Source organism: Coniophora puteana (assembly GCF_000271625.1).
Source record: "Coniophora puteana RWD-64-598 SS2 unplaced genomic scaffold CONPUscaffold_9, whole genome shotgun sequence".
Taxonomy (NCBI): domain Eukaryota; kingdom Fungi; phylum Basidiomycota; class Agaricomycetes; order Boletales; family Coniophoraceae; genus Coniophora; species Coniophora puteana.
Window position 1 is genome coordinate 1,289,190 of NW_006913061.1, and position 25,004 is coordinate 1,314,193.

General features: G+C 51.7%; 7 protein-coding genes across 7 annotated transcripts; 5 read left to right on the forward strand and 2 right to left on the reverse strand.

Annotated features, from left to right (window-relative positions):
• Positions 1-308: 308 nt before the first annotated feature.
• On the reverse strand, positions 309-6,484 carry CONPUDRAFT_166954 (uncharacterized protein). The gene is made up of 10 exons (XM_007772667.1): positions 6,259-6,484; positions 5,061-6,197; positions 1,700-5,012; positions 1,350-1,648; positions 1,138-1,299; positions 960-1,085; positions 692-893; positions 534-640; positions 458-483; positions 309-392 (listed from the first exon to the last, which is right to left on the reverse strand). Exons 1-10 carry the CDS (start codon positions 6,445-6,447, stop codon positions 347-349), a joined length of 5,607 nt encoding a protein of 1,868 aa, XP_007770857.1. The 5' UTR covers positions 6,448-6,484; the 3' UTR covers positions 309-346.
• A 364-nt stretch (positions 6,485-6,848) lies between these two features.
• CONPUDRAFT_127030 (cation efflux protein) lies at positions 6,849-10,196 on the reverse strand. The gene is made up of 13 exons (XM_007772668.1): positions 10,080-10,196; positions 9,817-10,015; positions 9,683-9,768; positions 9,566-9,626; positions 9,263-9,514; positions 8,962-9,205; positions 8,709-8,909; positions 8,567-8,660; positions 8,422-8,514; positions 8,262-8,370; positions 7,457-8,215; positions 7,203-7,403; positions 6,849-7,145 (listed from the first exon to the last, which is right to left on the reverse strand). Exons 1-13 carry the CDS (start codon positions 10,145-10,147, stop codon positions 6,909-6,911), a joined length of 2,604 nt encoding a protein of 867 aa, XP_007770858.1. The 5' UTR covers positions 10,148-10,196; the 3' UTR covers positions 6,849-6,908.
• Positions 10,197-10,591: 395 nt separating this feature from the next.
• On the forward strand, positions 10,592-12,114 carry CONPUDRAFT_155848 (uncharacterized protein; the record flags this gene model as incomplete). Its single annotated transcript, XM_007772669.1, has 5 exons — positions 10,592-10,744; positions 10,791-10,978; positions 11,038-11,173; positions 11,222-11,625; positions 11,673-12,114. The coding sequence occupies 5 exons, from the start codon at positions 10,592-10,594 to the stop codon at positions 12,112-12,114; spliced, it is 1,323 nt and encodes a 440-aa protein (XP_007770859.1).
• Positions 12,115-12,286: 172 nt separating this feature from the next.
• Positions 12,287-15,303, forward strand: CONPUDRAFT_107295 (uncharacterized protein). Its single transcript, XM_007772670.1, has 5 exons — positions 12,287-12,629; positions 12,684-13,813; positions 13,865-14,792; positions 14,846-14,873; positions 14,928-15,303. Exons 1-5 carry the CDS (start codon positions 12,345-12,347, stop codon positions 15,092-15,094), a joined length of 2,538 nt encoding a protein of 845 aa, XP_007770860.1. The 5' UTR covers positions 12,287-12,344; the 3' UTR covers positions 15,095-15,303.
• A 292-nt stretch (positions 15,304-15,595) lies between these two features.
• Positions 15,596-17,255, forward strand: CONPUDRAFT_166958 (uncharacterized protein; the record flags this gene model as incomplete). Its single annotated transcript, XM_007772671.1, has 2 exons — positions 15,596-15,996; positions 16,058-17,255. 2 exons carry the CDS (start codon positions 15,596-15,598, stop codon positions 17,016-17,018), a joined length of 1,362 nt encoding a protein of 453 aa, XP_007770861.1. The 3' UTR covers positions 17,019-17,255.
• Positions 17,256-19,661: 2,406 nt separating this feature from the next.
• CONPUDRAFT_138334 (uncharacterized protein) lies at positions 19,662-23,368 on the forward strand. Its single transcript, XM_007772672.1, has 15 exons — positions 19,662-19,788; positions 19,853-19,929; positions 20,004-20,031; positions 20,083-20,389; positions 20,440-20,451; positions 20,504-20,727; positions 20,779-21,040; positions 21,096-21,194; positions 21,261-21,270; positions 21,327-21,418; positions 21,501-21,591; positions 21,656-21,895; positions 21,956-22,161; positions 22,220-22,348; positions 22,416-23,368. Exons 1-15 carry the CDS (start codon positions 19,682-19,684, stop codon positions 23,079-23,081), a joined length of 2,550 nt encoding a protein of 849 aa, XP_007770862.1. The 5' UTR covers positions 19,662-19,681; the 3' UTR covers positions 23,082-23,368.
• A 259-nt stretch (positions 23,369-23,627) lies between these two features.
• On the forward strand, positions 23,628-24,976 carry CONPUDRAFT_138335 (uncharacterized protein). The gene is made up of 9 exons (XM_007772673.1): positions 23,628-23,681; positions 23,737-23,776; positions 23,841-23,892; positions 23,955-24,037; positions 24,121-24,191; positions 24,249-24,287; positions 24,340-24,457; positions 24,518-24,643; positions 24,702-24,976. Exons 1-9 carry the CDS (start codon positions 23,634-23,636, stop codon positions 24,809-24,811), a joined length of 687 nt encoding a protein of 228 aa, XP_007770863.1. The 5' UTR covers positions 23,628-23,633; the 3' UTR covers positions 24,812-24,976.
• Positions 24,977-25,004: the final 28 nt, after the last annotated feature.

The window sequence follows — 25,004 nt, forward strand, 5'->3', positions numbered from 1 at the left end:
TAGATTGCCTAAAAAAGAAAATGCGCGCGCGGAAACCCAATCGGGGACTAAAAGATCACGTGATCACGTAGGAGCTGAGTTTTGGCAGAGATCCCTAGCACAAGAGTTGCGCTGAGACCCACTACCTAAGGTAGCGGGAATTCCGAGATATGTAACGCCAAACATCCCAATCAAATGTGTATAGTGCAATTGATGTCATGGTAATGTACAGTGCGGGGTATGTCAGATGAAAAAAGAAGGGTATGTCAAGGAATAGGCAAGTCCATCCGTTTAAATGTCTCCGGCGATGTCCATATGCACGTCGTTTGGTCCATTTGAAGTAGTACCATGCTCAACTATACCATGCTCAACAAGAATCGTTTGACCCCAGGATATGTAGCCAGAGAGGCGACCTTGCGACACGATTTCCGGGTGGCTTAAAACAAGTTGAAGGACCTCGCTGCAAAGTTTACCGTACCTTTTGCGCGACGTATCGGTGGAAGACTAAAAGCAGCCATTGGCAGGGGTTTACTCACAACAAATGGACAACTTACTGTATAAATATCTCGCATCGCTGTCATCATGGTCGCCAAGAAACCGGCATAAAGTTGACTTTGGCTGCTTCCCGCTCGAAGGCATTGTGCGATGTTGATGAGGACAGCTGGGAGTGCGACTGAGCTCTTTGCGAGTGGTGAAGGGGTGTATCACGCACCTCTTAGAATCGTAACACGAATTACGGGAAAATCAGCACGGATGATCGTCAGGGGAGTAGTGATCTCTTTGCTCAGCCCCTGAAATAATAGGTGTCGGGATTTATCTAGGTCAATAACCAAGGCCACGTATTCCTTTTCGATAGTGATCGTATCAACTATCAATGCCTCCAACATGTTTTCCACGAAACGGTCAGAGTATTTCTTTATAAGGGCAAAAATCACACTTTTTTAAGGAAAGGATTGCTGCATGAAAAGAAAAAAACGTACTTCGTAGGCTTTGGGGTCTAGTCTTAAGAGCATGTAATTGAATCGCAAACCGACTCGGCGCCGCCACGAAGGATTGATGATCTTCTCCCAGGCCGGAGGGCCAAGCGTAAAGAAAAAATCCCAGGTCTACGATCCGTCATTTTGAGTGAGCGTGCGATTAAAAAAGTGAATGGCCCACTCTTTTTCCGTTCTGGACTGAGACGTTGCCACAGCCGACCCAGCAATCAATCCACTGATCTGCGTGGAAGCAGAAGTCTTCCATCGACTCGGCGGTATGATCATCATTGAAGTACCTGCACACGAGCCTGTATATAGCTGGGGTGATAACCTCCTTAATGACCTACATATGGTCAACTTCATAGCACAAAGAAGCAAATCATCCGTGCTCACATGGCTTAAACTTTCCTCATTGCCCCTCACATCCGCCTTTTGAGCTTGCTCCACTCTCATACCCGTCTGCTCGAGACCATCCAGCTGTGCGAGCTGAGATTCATCAAAGTGCGTGTCGAAGAAACAGTCCCATTCGTCTTGACTCTCTGGGGCATCGATGGCAGGCTCAACGCCGTTCGGAGGGGTAAGAGCGCTGGCACGAGCATCCAAAAACGCCTGAACGAAACGGCGGACTTCCTTCCTGGCCATCGAAGAAATCACCAGATTGGTGGACGTGGCGAATACGCGAGTGATCCAAGCTACCAAGAGTGATCAGAGCAGGTACGCGTTCAGATGAAGATGATACTTACGGCCTTGAAGGAGAAGAGGGTCAGGATAATCTTGCCGCGGCTCACCATCCAGAGAGTTTGTCGCCATCATGCGACGCACACAACCGAGAACCGCAAAGACTAGCAACGCCAGTAGTTCTTTATCGTGAGCATAAATCGCAGGCTTGTTCTCTTTGTTCGTGCTAGCTTCCATAGCTGTGTACTCGTCCACAAGTACATTTGTAATTTCCGACAACCAAGCGGTGAGGGGCTTAATCGATAGGCGATGATGTCGAGCAATGGTAGTGAAAAACATGGCGGCGCGGATACACGCCATGCGAGTATCTTTGTCAGCTGCGGCGAAGTCAAGGTAACTCTTTGCTTGTCTGAGGCGATATTCCAGGTTGCTGGCGGTGGGATCGACATGGATTGAGATCGCGATAGCGTTGAATCGATTGATCAACATAGAGATCTCGTGCTCTTTGGGAGGATTGGCTTTCGTGAAATGCACAGAACTGACTGGCACCGCTAATTGAAGAGCCTTCTTGGCACGGGGGAGAAGCTTTGCAGATGCGAGGCCGCCACTGTGCTCGCTAGATCGCGCGGCTTGGAAGACTAGCTTGAGGAAAAGCTCGCAAGCCGTGTCTGTGGGTTCGTGGAATGAGAGCGATTTTACGTCATCGTACAGCATAAAGCCCATGAAGTCGTCCTTCTCGTTGCGTAGGTTTGCAAAGTTCCTGCTCCTGAAGATTTCGACTAGCTTGTTGAGCAGAGTCAACGCATCCTCAAGGTTCCAATGCCACCGGCTCCACAGTAGGAAGCACCTCCGAACGACGATGGCGATGTAGCCATCCCGCGTATCAACGCTTTTTTCATCCACAATGAACTCGGAAGGTGACTTGTTGTCAACAGGTATAGCTTCCAAAGGGACCTGCCCCAGAGCCAAGGCTATTGTGCTCCAAGATGGGGGCAGTCGGCACGTGGATGTCGACATTCCGTTGACATTGAATTGGGACAAAGCACACAACCCATAAACTAGATCCCAAGTCCTTTCACTGGCATGAAATCCAGTATCAAGAACGCCTGCGTCGTCCTTGAGTAGCTGTTGCACAAGTTGCCAGAAAGGGTGAGAAGAGCCAGAGGGTGCAGATTTCCCTCCTTGAAACCGGTCATGGCAACCATCCAAGAGATGAAAGATGCAAATCCACGACTCCGCAATCTGAGCCTCGATCGAAGCCATTTCCACCTGCGCGTGGACGTCTGTTAGGAAGGACACGGCATCCCGGAGAGTCCCTTGTTGGAGGTGCTGCATGAGCATGACGATGAACTTGTACAGATCATTGGTGGTAAACGAAGAACGTTCGGGTCGATTGTTCTCGGCAAACATAATCCTCGCCGTTAACTCGATAGCGAACCAGAAAGCACTTGGAGAGAAGGAGGTGAGTTGATGCTCAGACAAAGATGCTACAAATCCCCGACAACACTCTAGCGTGGAATTGCTCAAGGTCTCAAAGTCTTGAGACGTTGCAACGCTGCAAAGCCACGAGAAGAGTCGCGTCATTGATCGCATATTTTGGAACCAATCATTAGATTCAGATGTAGGCGGGAAGTCCTGCTGCTGCGCAACGGAGTCGACCACACGATCGCAAAATGGAACGAGGACAGACAAGAAAAGGTCTGCAGAAGCGCTTGGTCCAAGCTCAAGCCCGTTGATGGCGAATGTAGGTGGAACGGGGCCATCACCTTGTCCCGACATGAGCAGCACGAGTTCATACAGACAACCCTTGCCAAGATATGTAGTCTCTGCAAACCTTATACCAGAAGGAAGGAAGGATATGTTTAGATCTGTTCTGATGTGGACTTGCCTCTTGTGAAGTCGCTTCGCAGAATTCGGCACGCTCTGCTCCAGCTCGATGTCGACATAAGGACGAGGAACCGCCTTTTGTCGAGTTTTTGAGGATGTGCGAGATGGTGGAAGGCGTTGTGAGCGAGATGTATGCTGGTGTTTTGGAGCAGGATCTAGAGCTTGAAGTATATCGGCAGCGGACTGATCAATAACCAGCGTTTTTTCCGGACGTCGACGAGCCCGCTCCCGATATCGAGAAGCAATCCGGGTAGATTCTGACTGGAAGTGGTACACCTCCTCCTGCCTTGTGCGCTTCTTGAGCTTCTTAACTAACTCGACGTTCACGTTTCGACGGCCCTTTGAAGTAGGTTCATCGTCGGACAAGTCATAAGTTTCATAGTCAACAGCATGAAAGGTACGGTCCGAGTTAGCGTCTTTCCCCCCCTTTGAGACGGTCTTGAAAGGTAGAAGGGTCTGACGCTCTGTCCCATATCTCTTCGCGCCCTCAGTGATAATATGTAAACGTGGCTTGTCGTTCCGGCGGGATTGCTTGGAAGTGCGATGGTTAGACTTGGATTTTGCCGACGATCCCATTGTGCGTGTCCGGGAGATCATCCAATCGATCTGACTTTGGTCCTGCATTGTCCTCCGACGTGAAGGACTTGACCCGTCTCTCATAAGGTCGGCGTAGTACGTCTCGCTGACATGGTCGTCGCTGTCTTCGTCGCTGTCGCTGCTGATGTTGATTACGTCACTGTTTCTTCCTATATTCATGTCGACGTCGTCACTGTCCCGAAGAGAAGGGCGCCTATGGTCAGATACGGTAACTCGCCTTGTACGGACTTCAATGGCTTCTGGATCTGACATCGGAATCGGGCTAGGAAAGCGCAAGGAGGCAGGCGAATCGTTGCGAACATTTCGAGACTGATGCGAAGGGGGTTCGTCGTCAGAGCTCTCCGAATCACCTCTAATTTCGATATCTCGGCCTTTGGTACCAATCCGAGTCCGAGCGTGACCCGGACCAGGAGTCCCATCTTCATCCCTGTCATACTTGCGCTGATGGCGCTGCTGATCCCCAAGGCGATTCATGATTTTTGGGAACATGAATTTAGGGTACATGCGCTCAAGGGCCTTCCGACGTTTCCTGTCCTCTCTACTTTCCTTCGTCACCGGGTCGTGTTCATCTGCCTGAAAGATGCCATGCTCCACCGAGGGTGCACGTTCAGGAGACATGCTCGCAGATGATCCATCACGAGGACTTGCGAAAGAGAACTGATGATCCATGTCAAGATATGAGAAATCTGGATCCGGTTCTTTGTCGTGACCATCATCCCGAGGGAAATATCCATCAAAAGACAGGTCTGGCGCTGACGAAGGAGCAGGAGTCGTAGGAGGAATGTCGCCAGGATCGGTGTCGGTGCGAGGCCCTGGGGACCCAGGAGCAGAAGATGACGCGCCTTCGTCGTGATAACTCATTGGAACCTGCAAAGGCGGGGAAGGGCTAAATACCTGAGTATATAAGCTCAGCATTCGCGTAGGTTTCTCGCTAGTGCTTACCTCTAAGGGGCGTTTCCGTCGGGTTCGAGGTACAAAATGGGGGAGGCTTTCAGATGGCTCAGTGTCCAGCTCGGGGAAAGATTGCAAGCGCTTCTTCTTCATCTGCTTCAGGCTCTTATCTTCGTCCTTCTTTACATTCTTGTCCTTTAGGAGAGTGCGCACCGCATGTCTGGCCTCGTCATCGCTTGCAGACAGGTCCACAAGCGAATCAAAATTGCGACCTTGATCTCTAGTCTCTTCTCCGACACTGTTTGCAAATGATGGTGAGCTACGACGGGCTGGTCGGGGAGTTTCCTCTTCGTAATCTCCATCTTCCTCGTCTTGATTCATGGCCCAGGTTTCCTGACTGTCACCTTCATGCTCGCGCCTCCGGTTGCTGTCTCCATGGCGGATGTTGACGACTGCGTCGGGATGCTGTTCCATCTGCATCCGGTACTGAAGCTGGTCATGCTTGTACGGGTTCTTTTGCCTTGGCTGCCTACTGCGAAAAGAGTACCTCGCCTGTCGCTCCTCTTCTTCCAGCCGTTGGGCAACTGCTGCGGAACTATCGTCTGCAGTATGCACCGACACATACTCTTCGCGTGCCCCAAGCTCGTTTTCTACGGCATGCTCTGACGGACCAGTACCACCAGGTTCGCTGAGCGGAGAGGAGGGTTGCTCATTGAGGACAAGGCCGACGTGTTGGGGATTATCCAGCGGTTCATGGTCATCCTCCTCTGATAATGCATCAGGGGCTTGTGCCTGAGGAGGAGAGGACCTAATGGGAGAGGCTGAATGACGAGAAGTCGCGGAGAATAGAGGCCATGGCTGCGAGAGTGGCTTTGTTTCCGATTGAGCTAAAGACCTCGAAGGTGGTTTTGAAGTAGAAGCATTCACAGTAGATTTGTCCGGGGTGTGAGGTGTACCATCAGGGTCCGCAAGCGAAGGCAACAGAGAAGGCTGGGATGGTGATGCAGTCAGGAAGTCTATCGGGTCCTGGGACTCCCCAAGTTCCACACCAAGGACAGTCGGAGCAGCATCTACAGGAGAAGATGATGCGAGCGCCATAGAGACCAGATGGTTGCCTTCGAGCATATCCTGCGTGTTCTGGGTTGTAATGATGTGACTACACAAGGCAAGCTCAGGCAAATGATCAAGCTATACATGATATAGCATGTTAGTTAGCAGTTAGTAGACTAGAAAGACGTTCTTCACATACCTTGATCCGCTTCCGAGGTGAAGAATTTTCCAGGTCCAGGACATGACTGCTGATCGTTCGCCTCGGCGTATGGTGATCAGGTGAAGGCGGATCTGGAGAGACATGGAGAAAAGGTTCAATCCTGTTATTATTGATTAGCTCAAGTTCCTCGGCGTCGGACGTCTCTACGTAGTCATTACTAGCGTCCATGAACCTTTAGCACTTCAGCCTTGATGCGTTTGGCGATGCGTGCAGCGCGTGCAGCGCGTGTTGGCAGCGTGACAAGACATGGCCAAACGCGACGTGACAGGTGTCACCTGACTCTCGTAACATATCAACGTGACCAAGACGCGTCTGATGGTCATTTTCAAGTCATTTGTCAATAGCTTGTCCGGAGAAATATATCGTCACCTCGAGACCAAACGATATGAGCATGACCTCAGCCGCGATGACTGCCACAAACAGACTAACATTCCTTACCCTACTTCGAATGCCAAGGTCAAGGGCACAGCTGAAACTCTGCCATGGCATCATGATGTCGTGGCACATGACACGAATATTGTAAGGCGGCCCCCTCCAATGGTTCACTTACGCGACGAAGGCTGAAAGCAGCTGGGTGTATCACCGTTTTCCGTAAATCCACGGCATTATATTATGTACATATGGGTCCGCTATGGCCTAGCCTCCTCTAACTGGATAGTCAACTCATCCAGACCGGGTATCCTGCTCCGCAAAAGTGCGCTCACGCGCTCCAGGACCCCATCAATCGCAGAATGCTTGCTCAAAGTCCCAAATCCGACGGGTGGCAACGGCTTCAGCTGTAGATGGATCGAGCCCACCACGCTAGCATCATCTTTCGGCCAGAAACGCGGGGAGGAATAGGACACGAGGCCATCCACATGTTCAAGCTTACGGCAACCCCCATGAGCAAGACGACGGTCCATGATTATATCGAACGAGCTCACCTCAAGCAATGCCTGCTCAATGGAAGCCTCCCGATTCCCCATGTCGAGACCTAAGACCTTGCCAGTGTCCACCACAAGAGGTACAACACTTGCGACAATCAGAATGGCAATGAACAACGATGCAATTGGGTCAAACCCGGTCCATCCGTAGTACTGTATCAGCAGTGTTGACACAATGACACCCACAGAACCAAGGGTATCCTGTGAAGGATATTTCAGCAATTCATACAGAGAAACCATTACTCTCGACTTACTGCCATGACATGTAAGAAGACTCCCCGCATATTGTGGCTATGCCCTTCATGGTCATGACCATGCGAGTGGTTATGGCCATGAGGTTCGTGTTCATGATGATGGCCATGGTCGTGGTCATGCACGTCACTATGGTCGTGACTATGGTCATGGTCATGGTCATGGTCGTGCTGTTTGAAGTAATGACTAGGGTCTACAGGCGAATCAATTCTTGGAGATCCAACGGGGAATGTGACAGAAGATGGCGAAGTCATTCCGTTAGTCTTGATTTGCAAGGAGGGTCCACGGGAATGAGGCTTGCGACCTCGCATCGTAGCACTTCGGGGCGACTCGCCACCCCTCTCTGTCTTTTCCAAGAAGGCAGAATTGGGTAGTGGTGACGGTGGGGGCGAATCAGTCGAAGGATATTCGTGGTCGTATTTATCGGCTGGTTGTGGGTGCGATGGAGAATGCGAATGCGAATGGTCAGAACAACCCTCATGTAATGGAGAGTGTCCGTTGTGATGGTTTTCGGAATGTGACGAATCGTTCGAGTGGTGTTTGGGGTTGTGTTCGTCCGAATGAAAGTGATGAGAATGGTCGTGGCCATGTGAGTGAGAGTGGGAGTGTTCATGCTCATGCGAGTGATCATGAGAGTGAGTTGATGGATGAGACTCTTCGTGACCATGATCATGGTCATTGCCATGCGAATGTCCATGGTTATTAGCCTGAGAGTGGTCGTGATCATGCGAATGCCCGTGGTCATGTCCATGCGAATGACCCTACAAAGCATGAGGTGGGAAGAGGAACAGCACGAATGCAACTTACATGATGATGGTGGTGCCCACCCATGGCGAACATCCCGAACAGATTGACACCCAAGCCCAAAGAGCTGATCAACAAAAGCTGACCTGTAACCATCTCAGGAGGATCGAGGCTAGTCTTTATTAGTCCATCGTCCCCGATATAAAAGAACAGGTTGCCTCACATTCGCTGAACAGCTTCGAAGACGATGAAGACAGAAATGAGAAGAAGGAAAATCCCGTTTGCGAACCCCGATAAAGTTTCAATACGGCCATAGCTAATAGAGATGCTGTCACTTTCTTGTAGCCTGCAGATACCGTCCTACTTACCCATAAGTAAATCGGTCATTTGGAGGCCATTTAGCCATAATAGAAGCCACGAGACCAACACCAATAGCCATACAATCGAACGCCATGTGAATTGCTGTGCAAGTTTAGCTTGCCAGTACCGGCGAAGAATGGCGAGACTTACCGTCGGAGATGAGACCAAGACTGTTGGTCCAGACGCCATACAGCATCTGGACTAGCATATAGCACAAATTAAGCAGGAGGAAGTAAAAGATCTTCCTGGACTCATTGTCGGATAGTATTGACTTTATGTAGAACCTGAATAATTTGGACAATGGAGTACTCGGGGGACCGGCAGGTATACCATCGTCTCGGGGATACAAACCTATAATATCCGTCAATAATCAAAACACCGATGCAAGGAGATTGTAGCGCACCGTAATAGAGAAGACAGCCGATTGCAAAATCAGACATTCCAGGACGTTGCGTGAACCCGAGGAGACCGACAGCAAGAGAGACAATCAAAGAGGAGGGATAAGATAAAATGAAGTACTGCGAGGTATATGTTGTATTGTATTGAGCGTCCGGAGAATCAGGAGTCACGAAGACCATAATGTAGGTCAGGAACGGTACGACAACTAGCGATGCCAAAGGGAGTATGGGGGAGGACGGTACGTTCATCTTATCTACGCATTAGAACGATGAAGCACACACGCTCGAGTTTAGATGACAACATACAAGGGTTTTCCTGAGGGCATACAGAGGAAGCGCAAACAGTGCTGCGCCGAAGCAGCTTGCAGCCGTCATGAGTCTAGGGGAGATGGAGGATGCAAAGGAAGTGCGCATTTGCTCAAGCCCATATGACACTAGCGCATACACGACCAGCGCAGCGTAGCCGGGCGCAACAGTCTGGATGGCTCGCCGAGATACAATGATGTCGGAAGCGAGCGAAAGAAGGAGTGACAAGGTAAAAAACAAGGCTTTCCGTAGCTTTCCAAGCAATGAGTTTCAAGACTTTGCGAGCCGCATGATTGAACTTACCGAAGTCTGAGGATCTGCCCTTTGCAATCTCGCTACTGAGAAATGAGAAAACAGAAGAACACTAGTTGCGGGATGAGGATGAGACAGAGTTTATATCTCTGCATAATACATGCTTACCGAGTTACTGGCAGTCTGTAGAGTGCTGTGAGTAAAGCTGCCTGCTGCAAGAACAGAAGCAACGATGAAAGCCCAAACGCGGACCACTAGCAAGAGCGTAAGGCGTGCAGACTAGACAAAACGCATGGTCGTACCTCTATGTTACCCCGCTTCAAGATATCCACAGTCAAGCCCTCCCAAACTAGTGTGCCCAAACCTCCTACAGCTAAGACCCTGATAACCACCCAGAACACGCCGACATCATAGGAAAGCAAATGTTCCTTTGCCAAGTAGAGACCGAGGACAAAGAAGACATTGGAGATTAGTACTGGAGGCAGGAGCCTACTAGTTACACTAGACCAGGGGAGAGTCGTGATGTCAGGCAGATACCGAGCGTGCGCAGGGAAGTTGGACTCACGAAGCTGAGAGAACTTTGGCTGGCTTCAGACTGACTTTGCCGCGTTGGAGAGCATCTGGAACGGCCATTCCAGGCTAAAGAGCGTGAAAGATGGGAGAAAGAGGAATGATGATGAACGGACGTGACTGAAACCTTGCTGCTGAAGCTTGCCTTGCTGCCCAATCTCATGCCAACTCCGAGAACACGTCTCGACAGGTCCCGGCCAGTCCCAACAGGGCAGGTCGTTCGCACGACCTGATGCTCATAAAATTCTCTCGATCCGGATGTTCACTCCCGTTGATATCGTTCTCCTGTCCTCGCCGTCGAGCATCATAGGTCAGATTCACTCTAGCTATCTCTCATATGATGAGCCTTTTAGATGACGAGTCCGATCACATTGTCTTGAGGTTTCCTCCTGTCAGTGTCCATGACGAGTCTTTCAAATTTTTACCATTCATGCTTTTCTGAACTATTTTCCCCCTTGCACTTGGCTTCAGATCTGATTTACTCATTCCTCTCTCTTTAGATCTGAAATGGCGCCAGGAATTGACGAAGATTGGTCTGACTCTGATGATGAGATTGAATCAGGTGTAGAAACACAAGTCTTGCTGGGTGTCCCCGATGGCCCAGTAGACACACCGGCCGATCTGCACGATGCAGCTGTCTCTCGTATCGGAGGCCTTCCTGTACGAGTGATATCCCTTTCTATCTGTACTTTCATACCCAATACAGAATTACCCTCTGTCCAAGGCGCTTCTGCCTTCAGTCGCACCGTCGTTTACTTCTTCCCAATGCAAGAACTGCTCATTCCCTATGGAATTGCTCCTCCAAGTATGGTGCCCGCTAGAAGACAGCCCCCATGATCGCGCGCTGTATATCTGGGGATGCTCGAGGGGTGCCTGCCAGAAGACAGCGGGCAGGTAGGTGTGTCAAGGCTAGTTTGTTGCCGAGGAACTGCTCATACGCGTTCTCTCGTTAGTGTCCGAGCCTTCCGCGCCCTCAGATTCAATGAAGAGTATGCAGCGAAATTGAGCACAAAGCTACAGCAAAAAGCTGCCCAGAAAAAGACCATAGAACAGGCAAAACCAACGGCTAACCCTTTCGTTGCCGGCAACGTGAGTGTGATCTAGTTCGTACTTTCCACGACAATGACATGTCAGCAGCATGCTGCGCCTCCGGGGATGTTTGGCCTGGGCGATCAGATTTTTGGTCAATCCGACTCCGACAAGCAAGACGAAGCTGGCGAAAAGCATGATGATGACGCTAGTGAAACTTCGTCGGAGCATTCGCTAATCACCGCGATGGCATCTACCTCGTTAGAAGATTCAGTGTGGTCTGTTGCTCCTTCACATCCACCTTTGTATCTTTCGACCATATCGGAATATCTGCCACCTCAACCAAAAGCAAAGAAGTCTTCGACCGTTGCTGCCGAAGATGCACTAGGAGACGATGACAAGGGCAAGGATATCTCGTGGGCGACCGAAACGTATGAAAACTCGATAGACGTGGACCATGCTTTTGAGAGGTTCACCAAGCGGGTGGGGTATGCTGGTGAACAATGTCTGCGGTGAGTGGAGTAATCGCAGACACGTTCGGCTTCTAACTTTCGTCCAGCTATGAATTGGGCGGCACCCCTCTGCCCTTTGCGTCGGACAAGGTGTTCGAAACATTATTTCCAACGCCAGCTCAGCCTCCTCTCCCTGTCACGAAGGCGGATTTTAAAGTGGTTCCGGTAGTGAAACGCTCGTACAGCCCGAGTTCGGTTCCGCGATGCCCTCATTGCAATTCTGCTCGCGTCTTCGAATGCCAGTTGATGCCTAACCTCATCAATGTCTTGCGGGAGTCGCCTGCGGATTCAAAGAAGCAGACCAATGAACAGCGGATCAAAGAAGTACAGGCTGCACTCAAAGGTGGGAAGACGGAGGGACAACGAGGAATGGAATGGGGCACTTGCATGGTATTCTCATGCGAAAAGGACTGTTGCAATGCAGATGGAGAGACAAAAGCGAAGGAGTGCTGGCGTGAGGAGCTTGTGATGATCCAATGGGACGAGTAGTGTACTAGAAGTACTCAGTTGAAAGCGGGCAATGTACTTGGTGACAGGTTGCATTATTGAGCAACGTTTGTACAACATGCGGGGTTGTGTGAATAAGCGAAACCGATTTTGGGTCTGCGTCTCTGTATTTTTGTGGTCGCTCTGTATCACTTTCTTGTCTCTCTCCGATGCGTGGGCATCTCCGTCCTCTGTCTCACCATTGACCATAACACACTGGCCCCTGCGGAGCCATGCCACCAACGCTTACTTTCCCCCCGCAGCCAGCCCTCGACCCAGACGTCGCTTCTGAAGGCGCCCCTGCTCAGCCCAAGTTTCCCCACACGCGTGCCCAGCTTGCCGCGATCGCCCGCCAGCACAAGAACTCTTTCGATAGCTATGACGGCGATCATGAGAAGGAGGACACTGGTCACATTAGCTCGTCCTTTGTCTCCAGGATAGCTACCATGCTTGCCAATGAGCAGGAGGACGAGCTTAAGCAGCTACTCAAGGCCACCTATAACGCTGACGATGAGACGGTTCGTCTCCATGCGCAACATTTCACCTGGATACTTGTTAAATTCATGTGATAGGCGGAACAACACGTCCTTGATCTCATGCATAGACATCGTGATGACAGCGCTGGTGTTCCCTTCTTGTTCTTGACGCCGACTCGCCGCCCGTCACGTCCTTCATCTCGGGCATCTAACCATTCTTTCCGTTTCGTTCCTAATAGACCAGAGACACCCGTCTCGAACCCTAGTTCCCCTCTCACCATCGGCTTTCGCAGGCCTCACACACCTGTGGGCTCACCCCTCGTTGGGGGATATGCGACGTCCTACGTCTCAGCTCATAGCATCTCACCGATGCAATCCCCAACACTTGCTCATGCCCAGGCCATTCACGCGCAGGCTCAGTTTACGTCCAGCCTCCCCTCGTCTCCTATTTCTTCACCACGCCTCCTGAGCGCGAAAGCCAACGAATTCAAGCCTATCCAGCGACCCCTGTCTGCAGCATCCTCCAACCCCGCAGCAATACCGGGTTACAATAGAATGGATACACCCTCTCCAGACATGTGGTCGCATAGCCCCATGAGAGCGAGCTCCAATCTTGCCATCGCAGCACCTCTCATTCCCGAACGCTCGCTTACGCCCAGCTCGCTTCGTGCGTCAGCCCGGCCCCACGAAGAAGACGAAGAAGACGATCCATTTGATCCGTTCGCACCTGCTCACGGGCCGCTCAGCTTCGGTCCCATGGGTGCATCCGATTTCGACACGGAGTGGCCGGAGTCGATGTCACCAGACGATCCCCGCGCCAGTGGCCAGCAGATGCCCTATGGCTATGACCCCAGCTTTGAAGATTTAGAAAACGGAGAGGATCAGAGCTATCTTACGGATGGAATGACTCCATTCGACGTGCTGAGTTCGGTTTTTGGCACGACACTAGCACCTTCAGAACTTGAGGAAGCTCTCGCGTCCAACGGATATGACTTTGAGATGGCGATGGCATGGCTGATTGAGAGGGCCCTCCCTGCTCCCCCTCAGCACCAGGCGCCCAGAACTCAAGCCATGGGAAACCGCGTTACCTTGGTATCTCGGGATAGTGCGACAAGAGGAGGTCGCGGTGGAGCAAAGGGAGTCAACGGCCGCCCCAACCCTGGTGGGAACCGAGTGTGTCGCTACTACCTAGCGGGCGAATGCCTGAGGGCAGACTGCCGCTTCAGGTAACGAGGAGAACGGTTCACTAGTGCATAAGACTGACTTTATTCCCATAGCCACGATCTTGAGCGCGCGCTCTGTCGGTTCTGGCTGCGAGGCACTTGTGCCAAACATGAGGCCTGCGAGTTCCTGCATCACCTCCCTCAAGAAATGGACCCTTCTGGTCTCTCGGGCGTCATGGGGCGCATGAACGTCGGCAATGGTAACGGTAGCACCATACCAACATCTGCGAGTCCACCCTCTGAGGATTTTCCTGCGCTGGGTTTCGAACGCAATGGCAGTGGTACAGCCGGAAGAGGAGGTTATGGCCGAAATGATAACTGGCATCAAGATCCCGGCCGAACTCGGTTTGCCGCCGCTGTCAAACGCCCAGCACCTGCTGCCCCTCCTGCTTTGAATGACAGGACTCTTGCTGCACGCAGAGAAGTCATGGGCCCCGCTGCAGACAATTTGCATACTCGATCTGCAATTGTCGCTCCCAAGCCTTCGCCTCGCGTGAAACTACGTGTACCCACTCTCCTGCCTACACTTAAGACCGGAGAAGCTATCAACTCGTTGTATATGACCTACAGGTCGCGTGCCCTCCAGCTCGGCGCTGCACGAAACGCCTGCCTTTCACGTGCCGCAGATGCCTGGCGTCGAGGAGACGGTGCCGCTGCGAAGCGATTCAGCAGGGAAGGCCGTGACCTAAATGCAAAGATGGGCAGCGAGATGGCAGAGGCCGCTGGCAAGCTGGTCCGTGAACGTGCGGCGCTCGCAGAGCAGGCTGTCAAAGCTCGTGACCTGAATTGGTCGGACGACATGGGAGATCGCACTAGTCGCGGACGTACTTGTGGAGGGGGCTTGGGTGTTTGCCTTGGAATTGCGAGCAAGAATATTGGCGATGGCAAACTGACTTCTGAAGAGCGGATGGAAAGCGTGCTTGATTTGCACGGTCTGCATTCCAACGAAGCTACTGAAGTACTAGAAGAGTTCCTGCTCGCGGTAAGAAGGATCTTTCGTTTTGCCCTTTTCGGTGCTTATACGCTTATGCACAGCTCGAACGAGAGCATTTCCTTGGTTTGGGTAAGTTCGACCTGCGTCTTTGGCGAGGCTTCGAAGTGTTCATTAATTTCCCAGCTTTCGTCATCGTCGGTGAAGAGAAGCATACTGGAACGCAAGACACTGCTCGTGGGTCATCGCGTGCTCGCCTGGCCGCCGGTGTTCGAGAGTGGCTGCACCGATGGAGCTATCCATGGAGCGAACGAGACGGTATTATCTGTGTGGATGCTCTGACCCACCAGTGAACACCGCTAATGTCTGGCCTCCTAAGAAGGAACAGGTAGAAGAAACGTTTTAGTGTTTCAATGTTTATTGTCTTGTTTTCTCGATTTTGGGGTTCTCTTTGAGCTAATTATTCGCTTTCCGCTGTCTGATGTTTGCAGTTGTTCTGATATATTCGAAATCAAAGATGTAAATATACATGTATAAAGTACACGGATGGAGCTGTTTGAACGATTCTGCCTTCACTAGTGTTTTTTCTGTCGTGTCACTTTGATGCGCTGCAGACTTATGGGGCAACTCAATAATGTGAGGAGCGAGGTTGCAATGAGCTGGAGCAGCATGGCAATGCGGAACAGCGTTGGTGGCTGATAGGGCGGTTATTGGCTCCGCAGTGCAACGCGGACGTGCAACCGAGCCAGCCGATTCGTGTCTCGTCGCGAGGGCCAGTTGGCAATCCCGACGTGGCTCTACGTCAACACAAATATCCCCCCAAATTTTTACTTCCTTCACCACGAACCGCCAACATGTCCGCTCACGATTCCGCCCACGACAACGACAATGCATCCCAGCACTCGAAACGCTACTCCATCGACGGTGCTCTTGAGCTCGAACGTGAGCTAGAAAACGAACCTGTCTCACCCACTTCGGGCTCAGCCCCAGATCGCCCCCAATCACTCGACCCACACGTACTTGCGTCCATCATCACACAGCTTCAGCAGAGCGTCGCGGACTTGACCCGCGAGCGCGACGAACTTTCGCGCTCGCTCAACGAGTCTCGTGCCAACGAAGCAAGCGTCCAGGAGTCCCTGACGCTCATTACCGAGACGTACAACCAGACCAAGAATGAACTTGAGGCCGCCAACACCAAACTGAATGACAACGAAGACGCCATCTCGCTGCTCAGAACCAAAGTCGAAGAAAGCAGGTAAGAATGGCCACATTTCCACGGTCGGCGTTCATCATTCAACTTACTGTTCCCATCATAGACGGGGCCTTATGCGCCTGCAGTCAGAGAGCCGCAGGGCGTCTCAGGCGCCATCCTCAATGGACCTGGCCCGCGCTGGTCTCGGTGGCTTTGGCTCTCCTCCGCCTGGCAATAAACGGTCGTCCTTCGTGCCTCTGACAGGGACAGCCAACGGACGTGCTCATCGCCGAATTTCATCCGTGTCGGACAATATGTCTCTCTTTGACGCCTCAAACTTCACCTCCCCCAACTCCATGATGACCACCTTCGGCGAGCAGACTGCCTTGCCAGCGACAAGCAAGAGCAGCAAGCGCATGTCCGGATTTTTCAACCGAGCCTCACCTCCCCAGTCGATCTACCCTCCGGAAGAATCGGCAGAGCTGGAGCAATTACGCCGAGAGCTTAGCGCTCTTAAGACCGAGTTGGAGGATGTCAAGGCCGAGTTGGCCGAAGCTAACGAGGCCAAGGAAGCCTCCGATATGTGCGCCAAGGCGCTGCGGGCGTTTATCGAAGATAACAAAGTCGGCGAGAAGTCCTACGAACAGATTGATCTATCCGTCCAGCCGATTGCCATCCCCAAGACCATGAACCATGATTCACAGCACTCGAAGAAGCCATCCGCCAACGGCAGTGCCAGTGCAGGCTGGGGCCTGAACAAACTGTGGGGAACGGGCGCGCCGCCCAAGAGCCCGCCGACGAGCCACTCCGTCTCCACCTCCCCCACGACTGCACTTGGCAAGAAGTTTGGTGACTTCTTCTCGCGGCCCGGCAACTCACTTTCTCACCAGGCGCCGATGTATAATGGCATGTCGGACACGTCCTCCATCCCGGAATCGATAGAGCCCGTCAGCCCTGCTGAGGAGCATGCCGGGATGAAGATCGACGTCCGGACCAACAGCACCACGTCCTCCAGCCTGGTCGGCAGCCCCGAGCCCTCCAAGCCCATTACCCTCGCTCACTCACCCGCTCTTGAGATGGCATGAGCAACTCCGCCATCGTTTTCGCATTCATCACCTTCGATCTTCATGCCCACACATCTTGGAAGGAAGCTTTTCCGTCGGATCTATCATCGACTATGGCTCGCAATAACATATACCATGTAATCTTATAAGCGGATCGGAATTTTTGTGCGCCTCTGCCATCAGTGGACACAACGTATATGACCAACGGGGACGGATAAAGGATAGAACGAATTTTACGACTACACTATGTGTACATATGCCTCTCAATAATCATGGGGTTCGAATAACCTATATATCTTTTCAGCTCGTACACCTCATGTTTGAGCGCACGTTAATCTCGTTGCGTAAGCTACGCATGCCCGATATGTCGGACTTGGTCGCACAGATCTTGGTGTTTCCATGCGAATACCGTTTGTAAGTACTCGTCGGTGAGGATCGGACATCCGCACCGGGACGTGCTGACGTAGCAATCCTGCCGCTGATATTTAGTGCCTCCGCGGAATGCGAATACACAGGGATCGTCGGTGATTTGAAAGTATGGTTCCGACAGCTTGGAATGACGAAATCCGGGGCTGCATACCCAGACCCTGACGCGCCTGACGACGCAACCATATTGGAGAGGCGGTACGTGGAATTTGGACTAACCATGAAGCGAACTCTGGAAGGCCTAAAAGTAGTCAAAATAGTGCGCAGCAACATGCTTGGTCTATGTTATGATGATTCCCGCGCAGGCACACAACAAACACATACGATGTGAGCATTGTGATCGACCGCATTTGTTTGGCCCATTTCTGCGAGCGTGATGTGCTTTTACGCTACAAACGCCGCTAGAGTCAGGACCCGAAGGCTGCCGGTAAGACACTGTCGCAGCGGTTCGTAGGTAACTCCAGATCTCCGGCTCCCTATCTGTTTGAAGAATCTTGAACAAATGTTTTATTATATGATCGCATGATCGCATGCTTGTGTCCGCCGGAAGCTTTGCGGGGTTCGCGCACCTGTGAGTCAACCTTATTGCCCAATGGCTTCGAACGTTCCGGATACCAGACTACTATCCGGTGTACGAATACTGATCTATCCAAAGATTTAGTGTACCAGAGTGAACCGAGCAAGAGAAGATAGCGGGTCACGAAAATATAACGGCATACCGCCGGCGACCCACTGCGTTATCCCCCTTCGCGTTATAGTATGGGTGGCTGATCCCATGGCGGAAACTCCCCAAACCAGGCCCACGTATATCGATCCTGGAAAAGGGCAGAAACCGGCGGCGCGGTAAGTAAGGCCGTACTCTGGTTCGCACAGAAGCACGCCTCGTGCTTGTGAAACTAGGGAATTCCGTACCGGGACCGTACACCAATGCGTATAACGTCCCTGATAGCTGGTCCCTTTTGCACAAAAACGACTTTGCCCGTCAACCTGCGTTATCTCCTGTTGTAAGGACCATGCTTACTATAGCAAGGCGTTGGAAGTCGATGGACACGCTACGTGCATAGTGAATGTCCTCCTTTGAAGGAATTATTGCACGGTCATCCGCGGCGAGTGTGGCGGAGTACCTCTTGCTGAGCTTTACAGTGCTATCTACCGCAGAGTCAACAGGAGTTGAGAAGGGTTTGTGCAATTGCCCGTTATCACGGGTCAATTGAACATTCGTAGATCTGCCTAGGTCATTGACGGCCGTTTTTGTCACGACAGGCCAGTCGTTCGCTGGTTAAATCGGACACACCACTGGCTCAGACAGGGACGCGCGGACGGTTGACCGAGAAGTTTCTGCAAGGTCAGAGCCGCCGGACTGCCTAACTTGGGGTCGGGTTTCGCGGGGAGGGCTCGGACACGGCAGTTGTTCGCCCCGCCCATGAGCAAAGTAGGAAGCCCCAAATGCAGGCTTAGCATTAGGAAAGGCATATGCCGCCCATGAATGAATTCACGAGATGCTTTGATTTTGCGAGCTTGCTGGTAGCCAGGGTGATATCGCAATAACGCTTTTTCTAACGAAAGCAGAGGCACTGTTCGTGTCGCGCACCCAAACTTGTCCAAGGTTGCACCTCTACGGAAAGGCTGTGGCATCAATTTTAAGTAGCGTCTGAGTCGAGCTCCCATGATGGTGGGCCTGATGCCTACCAAAGTTAGGATGAAGGATGATGAGTCGGCTCCCACCACTTGACCGAACAGGTTCAGATTAAGATTGGGGTCGAAATAAGGTTTGGTGGAGGCTAAGCTGATGGTAATGCGACTCCAGCTTGTCAGCCAGTCGAGCTATGAAAATACACTGCTCGGATGTAGCTCGACGACGCAACGAGGAGGCCAGAAAGCTAGACACCACCAGGTTTCTGCAGGGGTGCAGTGGCGGGCGTCGTGCCGGCCGAGGGCACGCCACATTAATATTGGAGATTTCAAGGGACGAGGTGAGCGGACCGGCACGGGGGACGGAAGCAAATGGGGAGGATCGAGAATGTGGGGATTGGCTAAAAACGTTAGCCCGGCGATCGATTGACGGCATGCCAACATGTCATGGCGTATTACCTAATTGTAGTATTGAAATTGGTTCCGTTGCTGTTTTGCTGTTAATCGAATCCCGTGTGAATGGTGCGAGACGGCCAATTCCAACTTATCTGTTACTTAACCCACTTCGATAATTATGCCCCTCGGCCTTCTTCCTTCCTGCCATCAGGCTGCTCTCCCCCCAAGCCATGTCCTCCCCGACCCTCCCCCGCCATCCCGACTCGCCCTCCTTTGCAGATCTCAGCAAGAAACGTAGAAAAGGCGCAACACGCCTCTCTTGTGCCGAATGCAGACGGTATCCGCCACTTGTCCTCCTCCGCTCCTGAATGTGCTGACAGATCAACCTCCCGAACTGCTAGACTCAAGCTTAGATGCGACCGAAACATCCCTTGTGGCTCTTGCATCAAACGAGGATGTGGCCCTATTTGTCCGGACGGTATGTGCAATCATCTTCAAGTAGTCCGACACGGGCATCTGTAGCATTTGCTGACCATAACTCCAAACTATCAGGGTCTCTGACTACTGGGCAGGGCAATAGGTGAATTGGCACGACGTTTTTGACTGAACACCTTTTTGATCGCACTCCAAGGTTCGTGTTGGCTTCAACACAAGAACTTCACGAAAAGATCTCCGAACTTTGCATGAGAACGCGTGAGCTTGAGGACGCTCTCCGATATTCTCATTCCCTAGTTTCCCATGATCGTCATCCCCTCCTCAGCGAGGACCTCCTCCAAATTAAAGCACCGCTTCAACGCGAGCCTGCTATTGCCCGAAATGCAACTAAAACTGAAATAAAGGAGGAAGAACAAAGCCCCGACGTGGTTGACGCTTTTGGCTCCTTGTCGATTAGTGCTTCTGGTGGTGCCAAGTATTACGGTTCCATTGCAAACTCATGGGTATGCCTTTCATTTTGACATCCCACTCGCATATAATTGATGTGGCACAGTATTTCCTACAGGTCGGTCTATCATGACATTGATTGCTGGGAATGGAATTGACATAGAAGCCAGAACGAGAACAGTGACGACCAGGAAGCGGAGAATGATCGCTTCTCTATTCTGCAGAATATCTTGCCCAAGGACGTACTTTTCCGAAGCGGGGCGTTCCCCATCCTTCCGACGGGCGCATCGGCGGAAATTGAGAATGCCCGACTCCGAAGCCTCTATTGGTATTTGCCTCAACCGGACAAGGCAAATGAACTCATAACAACATACTACCGGATGGCCGCCTGGATGTGAGTCCTGAATCTGATCTTGGTCGCAACATGCAGCTCAAATGTCTTCAGGTACAATCCAATAGGTCAAGAACAGCTTTACGAAGAAGTGTACCCCACTTTTTACAACGCTGACCTGAGCTATGGCTCTGACGATCCGCTCACTGCACATCGCCTCTCTGTCTTGTTTATGATCCTTTCCATCGGATGTTTGATGGACACTTCGCAACCAGCCTATAACATCGAAGCCGAGAAGTATCATCAACTCGCTCGCGCGGCGCTTTTCCAAAGCTCCCTGTTTGATGATCCTACTATCAGCGCGGTGCAAGCATTAGTCCGTGGGGTTCATGCCCTTTCTATAGACCATGTGTTCTGACAGCTGCACACAGTTTTTGATGACGTTCTATCACTTCTTCTCCGACAGAAACGGGACGAACTCTGGCACCCGATGGGCTTTGATGGGTGTCGCGGTCAAGATTGCACAGAGCGTAAGTAGTTATTGCGCTCCCCTTGCGCTCCCCTCGCTCAAGCACTCATCACCCATCTTGCCATAGATTGGACTGCGTGAGTAAAGGGACTATAAATGGATGCAAGCCATTTTCTAATATGGTAACTTGCAGATCGCGACCCTGGCCGCTGGGGCGTGGATGAAAAGGAGGCACACAGACGAAGAGAACTCTTCTGGGAGCTGTACACATATGATTCCTGGCAGGTGAGATATCGCAGCATGCCACCGTCGCTGAGCAGCACCCTGCCGGCGGTACTCCGAGAAGAGGTATGCTAACTTATTATAGTGCCACACATTCGGGCGGCCACCATCATTTTATCTCGCATACGTCGATTGCAAGCTCCCATACCCGGCTGACTGCGCAGACGAGTATACTTGTAAGTGTTGGAACGTTCTGATGGCGGGTTGTTTTTATCCGTACTGACAACGGCGTCACTTTAGTCCACTCATGGAAGCACAGGTTTACATCGGAATGCATGAGCGTCGTACACGACCAGTCCTTCAACGCGAAAACACCGACGTATAATACCGTGCACCAGCTCGACCGCAAGTTGCGCGCGTTCCCTGTGCCGCCTATCCTTCAAGTCGCCGGCTTTGGATCAGACCCTCACCAGGGCGCATTCCCAGAGAGCCTCGCTCTAACACTGCAACGTCATGTTGTCCTAGCGATCCGTGAGACGAGTAAGTATTGGCCACATCTGCGCATAACTGGACTTTTCTCATCCCCCGCGCTATCGTTAGACCTCCTATATCTCCACCGCAGCTTCTTCGCTCGCGCCATCAGTGATCACCCCAAGGACCCATTGGGCAGCCCCTATGGCGCTTCTGTCATCGCTGCCTACCGTAGCGCGGGATCCCTGGTAGCTCTCATGGGCAACCTACATGGCCAATTGAAAGAACCCAGTGAGCGCATATGGTTCCTTTGGACACACATGTTCTCTTGTGCAGTAAGTGACCAGGCGACTTCGCCTCGGCATTCAAGTTAACCACCGACACCGCTTATAGATCGTCTTGGGTTCGGTTGTAACAAGATGCCCGTCGATGAGTCTAGCACCATCGGCATATGTTCAGCTAAACTCGGCTTGTGAGTTGTTCTCGCACGCGGCTCGTGGTTTCCGTGCCGAAAAGGTGCTGGTGCGTGATAAAGTATTCTAACGGCGTGACCAAACATACTCATGGGTGCATTTCACGGGGTCCACAGGATGTGATGAGCCGATTAAGGGAGAAGGCGCACATTAGTCTATCAGAATTCCGGAAGGGTAATTTGTCACCGAGCCGTCAGCTGACGGGAGGCTCCGACATCAGCTCGCCTGTGGATGATAATGACGAGCTTTCGACGTTGGGAGGCAAGACACGGCTTGTCACGAAGAAGGAGACTTCATTGTCGCCTTCACCGGCTGCTCTCATGGATCGTTCCCCAACATCAATGAATCCAGTCGTTCCACTTCCACTTGGGTCTGGCCAGAACCAACCGGTGCATCCATACGTTGTTGATTACCTTCGGACATTCAACCCAACGCCCGCACCTAATGCTACGATGAGCGCCGCCTCATCGTATGCCGACGCCTCTTATACCATGTCACCTGTGCAAGAACATCCGAGCCAATACGACATGTCGAATGGCTATCACCAGAACTCGCAAGACCAGATGCAGTCGATGGAACTCGTTGCAGGGACGTATCCCAACTACTTCCCCGTGTACGACTACAGCACGGGTGGGATCAACGGATACTCGCCTGTTCAAAGCACAGCGATAAATGGCTCTCAGAACGGTGTTCAACGGCTGCGGGACTCGCCCGAGGCGAACATGTTCCAGTCAACATGGCAAGACCTAGTGACCCAGATGGGCGGCGGCCACCAACATTAGATGGTAAACTCGTTCCTCGGTAGATCTGAAAGCACGCTTTGGACCCTTGACCGCATGCTCGCTTGATATGTTCTGGCTAATTACTATAAGTATTTCAGGTGTCGCATTGCTTTCTTGTCTTTTGATATTATTACATGATTTCTTGCTGGATATCCTCTTTCTTTCCCAGTGTAACATTATGCATATGGCAAGCTTTACACCGCCGCATTGTTATCGTATCTTACTCTACTGTAGTCTGTGAATGTTATCACATTAATGTTTGTCTTGCAATGAAATTTCTGTTTGCTATGGTTACTGCTGACAGGTGGATCACTGGGCTCGTTGACCATGTCCTCGGTCGGCGGTATTCAGATGACGTCTCGATAACGAGACAATATAAAACAGATGTAAACAAGTAAACGGTGCACGAGGGAGCAACGGCTAGTTGAAAGTGCCGCGCGGGGCAACACCCTTGTAATTGACCGATTCCCGACAGACAGCTGTCTCGACATTGCTCAGCCAATATACACCCGCACTTTCCTCTCCTCCCTCCTAACTCCCCTCCCTCTGAACATGCCCGTCTGCGGTTCATCTTCGAGTTCTGGCTATGGCCGCCGAGCAGTACGTTATTCTGACCCAATCGTCGCGTTATTGCCAAGTTAATGACGCGCTCTAGCTTCAACGTAAGGTTGTGGTCTGCGGTGATGGCGCCTGTGGTATGCACCCCTTTCCCTCGATCATCCACGTTCGTGTCTTCTGAGCCAGTTTATGCACCCTTAGGAAAGACATCTCTCCTCAACGTCTTCACCAGAGGTTTCTTCACACAAGTATAGTGAGTCAGCACACATGCATCGCCCGTTCACCCCGGGTCTCAAGATAATGTCTCCCAATCAGCGAGCCGACCGTGTTCGAGAACTACGTGCACGACCTATATGTCGACGAGCAGCTAGTCGAACTCAGTCTGTGGGATACCGCAGGTACGCCTCGTCCCTGCCTCCACGTGTTGCTCTGCCACACATCAAGTTAGCCGCGACGTTCTGATGTCTCAAGGGACACCCAGGCCAGGAGGAGTTTGACAGATTACGCTCGCTCAGCTACGCAGAGACGCATGTTGTCATGATATGTTTCTCGGTGAGTGAGACCCTCTGCCCCGTCGCATCCCACGACTGAGCTCATGGATTCCACCAGATCGACAATCCCGTCTCCCTTGAGAATGTCGAGACCAAGGTGCGCACTCTCATCTCACCACATATGCTCAGTTTCTCACCGAACACCGTAGTGGATAGACGAGATACTGGAGTTCTGCCCAGGCGTCAAGGTAATATCCGCCCGTTGCTTCTACACCTGTGTCACTCACACCTACATCTCAAACTTAATCACAAAGCTCGTCCTTGTCGGTCGGTCTACGATCACTCTATCACCTCCTCGGTGTCACTCACCCCCACCTTTCACTTCAGCTCTCAAATGCGATCTGCGAGATGATCGGAACGTCCGAGAACGGCTTTCACGATATGGGATGCACGCGGTCCAGTACGAGGAAGGTCTCGCGGTCGCCCGACGAATACGGGCCTCGCGCTATCTTGGTGAGTCCTTGATTCTATGGGCGCTGTCTCGTTCCAACCCCCGATATATCATTGGTAGAATGTAGTTCAAAGCACAATCGTGGGGTCACCGAGGTCTTTTACGAGGCGGCGCGGGTATCACTAAGCACTCGAGCCAAGGGCTCAGGAGACGGTTGCATTGTGGTTTGATCTTTATCCTTGGGGGTTCTCTGATGTCATGGACTTCTCTCATCTGTATCTATTACGCGGCAACTCATCCATTCACTATCATTTATAGTTTTATCGTAATCAGAGATACCCACGTACTGATCCACAAGACTTGCATTGGATGCAGACAACCTCACACCAATTTTTTGAGAAAGCATAGAAATCCATTAATATA

Bases quoted from the DNA above. Each gene is read 5' to 3' on its own strand.
- CONPUDRAFT_166954 (XM_007772667.1), bottom strand. From the start codon at position 6,447: ATGGACGCTAGTAATGACTACGTAGAGACGTCCGACGCCGAGGAACTT. The intron at 6,198-6,258 runs GTATGTGAAGAA...TATCATGTATAG, and splicing joins CACCTCGGAAGCGGATCAAG to CTTGATCATTTGCCTGAGCT. The intron at 894-959 runs GTACGTTTTTTT...GCCCTTATAAAG, and splicing joins TAGACCCCAAAGCCTACGAA to AAATACTCTGACCGTTTCGT.
- CONPUDRAFT_107295 (XM_007772670.1), top strand. From the start codon at position 12,345: ATGCCACCAACGCTTACTTTCCCCCCGCAGCCAGCCCTCGACCCAGAC. The intron at 12,630-12,683 runs GTTCGTCTCCAT...TTCATGTGATAG, and splicing joins ATAACGCTGACGATGAGACG to GCGGAACAACACGTCCTTGA. The intron at 13,814-13,864 runs GTAACGAGGAGA...TTATTCCCATAG, and splicing joins AGGGCAGACTGCCGCTTCAG to CCACGATCTTGAGCGCGCGC.
- CONPUDRAFT_138334 (XM_007772672.1), top strand. From the start codon at position 19,682: ATGTCCTCCCCGACCCTCCCCCGCCATCCCGACTCGCCCTCCTTTGCA. The intron at 20,728-20,778 runs GTGAGTCCTGAA...AAATGTCTTCAG, and splicing joins TACCGGATGGCCGCCTGGAT to GTACAATCCAATAGGTCAAG. The intron at 21,592-21,655 runs GTAAGTGTTGGA...GCGTCACTTTAG, and splicing joins CTGCGCAGACGAGTATACTT to TCCACTCATGGAAGCACAGG.
- CONPUDRAFT_127030 (XM_007772668.1), bottom strand. From the start codon at position 10,147: ATGGCCGTTCCAGATGCTCTCCAACGCGGCAAAGTCAGTCTGAAGCCA. The intron at 8,910-8,961 runs GTGCGCTACAAT...CGGATATTATAG, and splicing joins CGGCTGTCTTCTCTATTACG to GTTTGTATCCCCGAGACGAT. The intron at 8,515-8,566 runs GTAAGTAGGACG...CATCTCTATTAG, and splicing joins AATGACCGATTTACTTATGG to CTATGGCCGTATTGAAACTT.
- CONPUDRAFT_138335 (XM_007772673.1), top strand. From the start codon at position 23,634: ATGCCCGTCTGCGGTTCATCTTCGAGTTCTGGCTATGGCCGCCGAGCA. The intron at 23,893-23,954 runs GTGAGTCAGCAC...TCTCCCAATCAG, and splicing joins GGTTTCTTCACACAAGTATA to CGAGCCGACCGTGTTCGAGA. The intron at 24,038-24,120 runs GTACGCCTCGTC...AGGGACACCCAG, and splicing joins CAGTCTGTGGGATACCGCAG to GCCAGGAGGAGTTTGACAGA.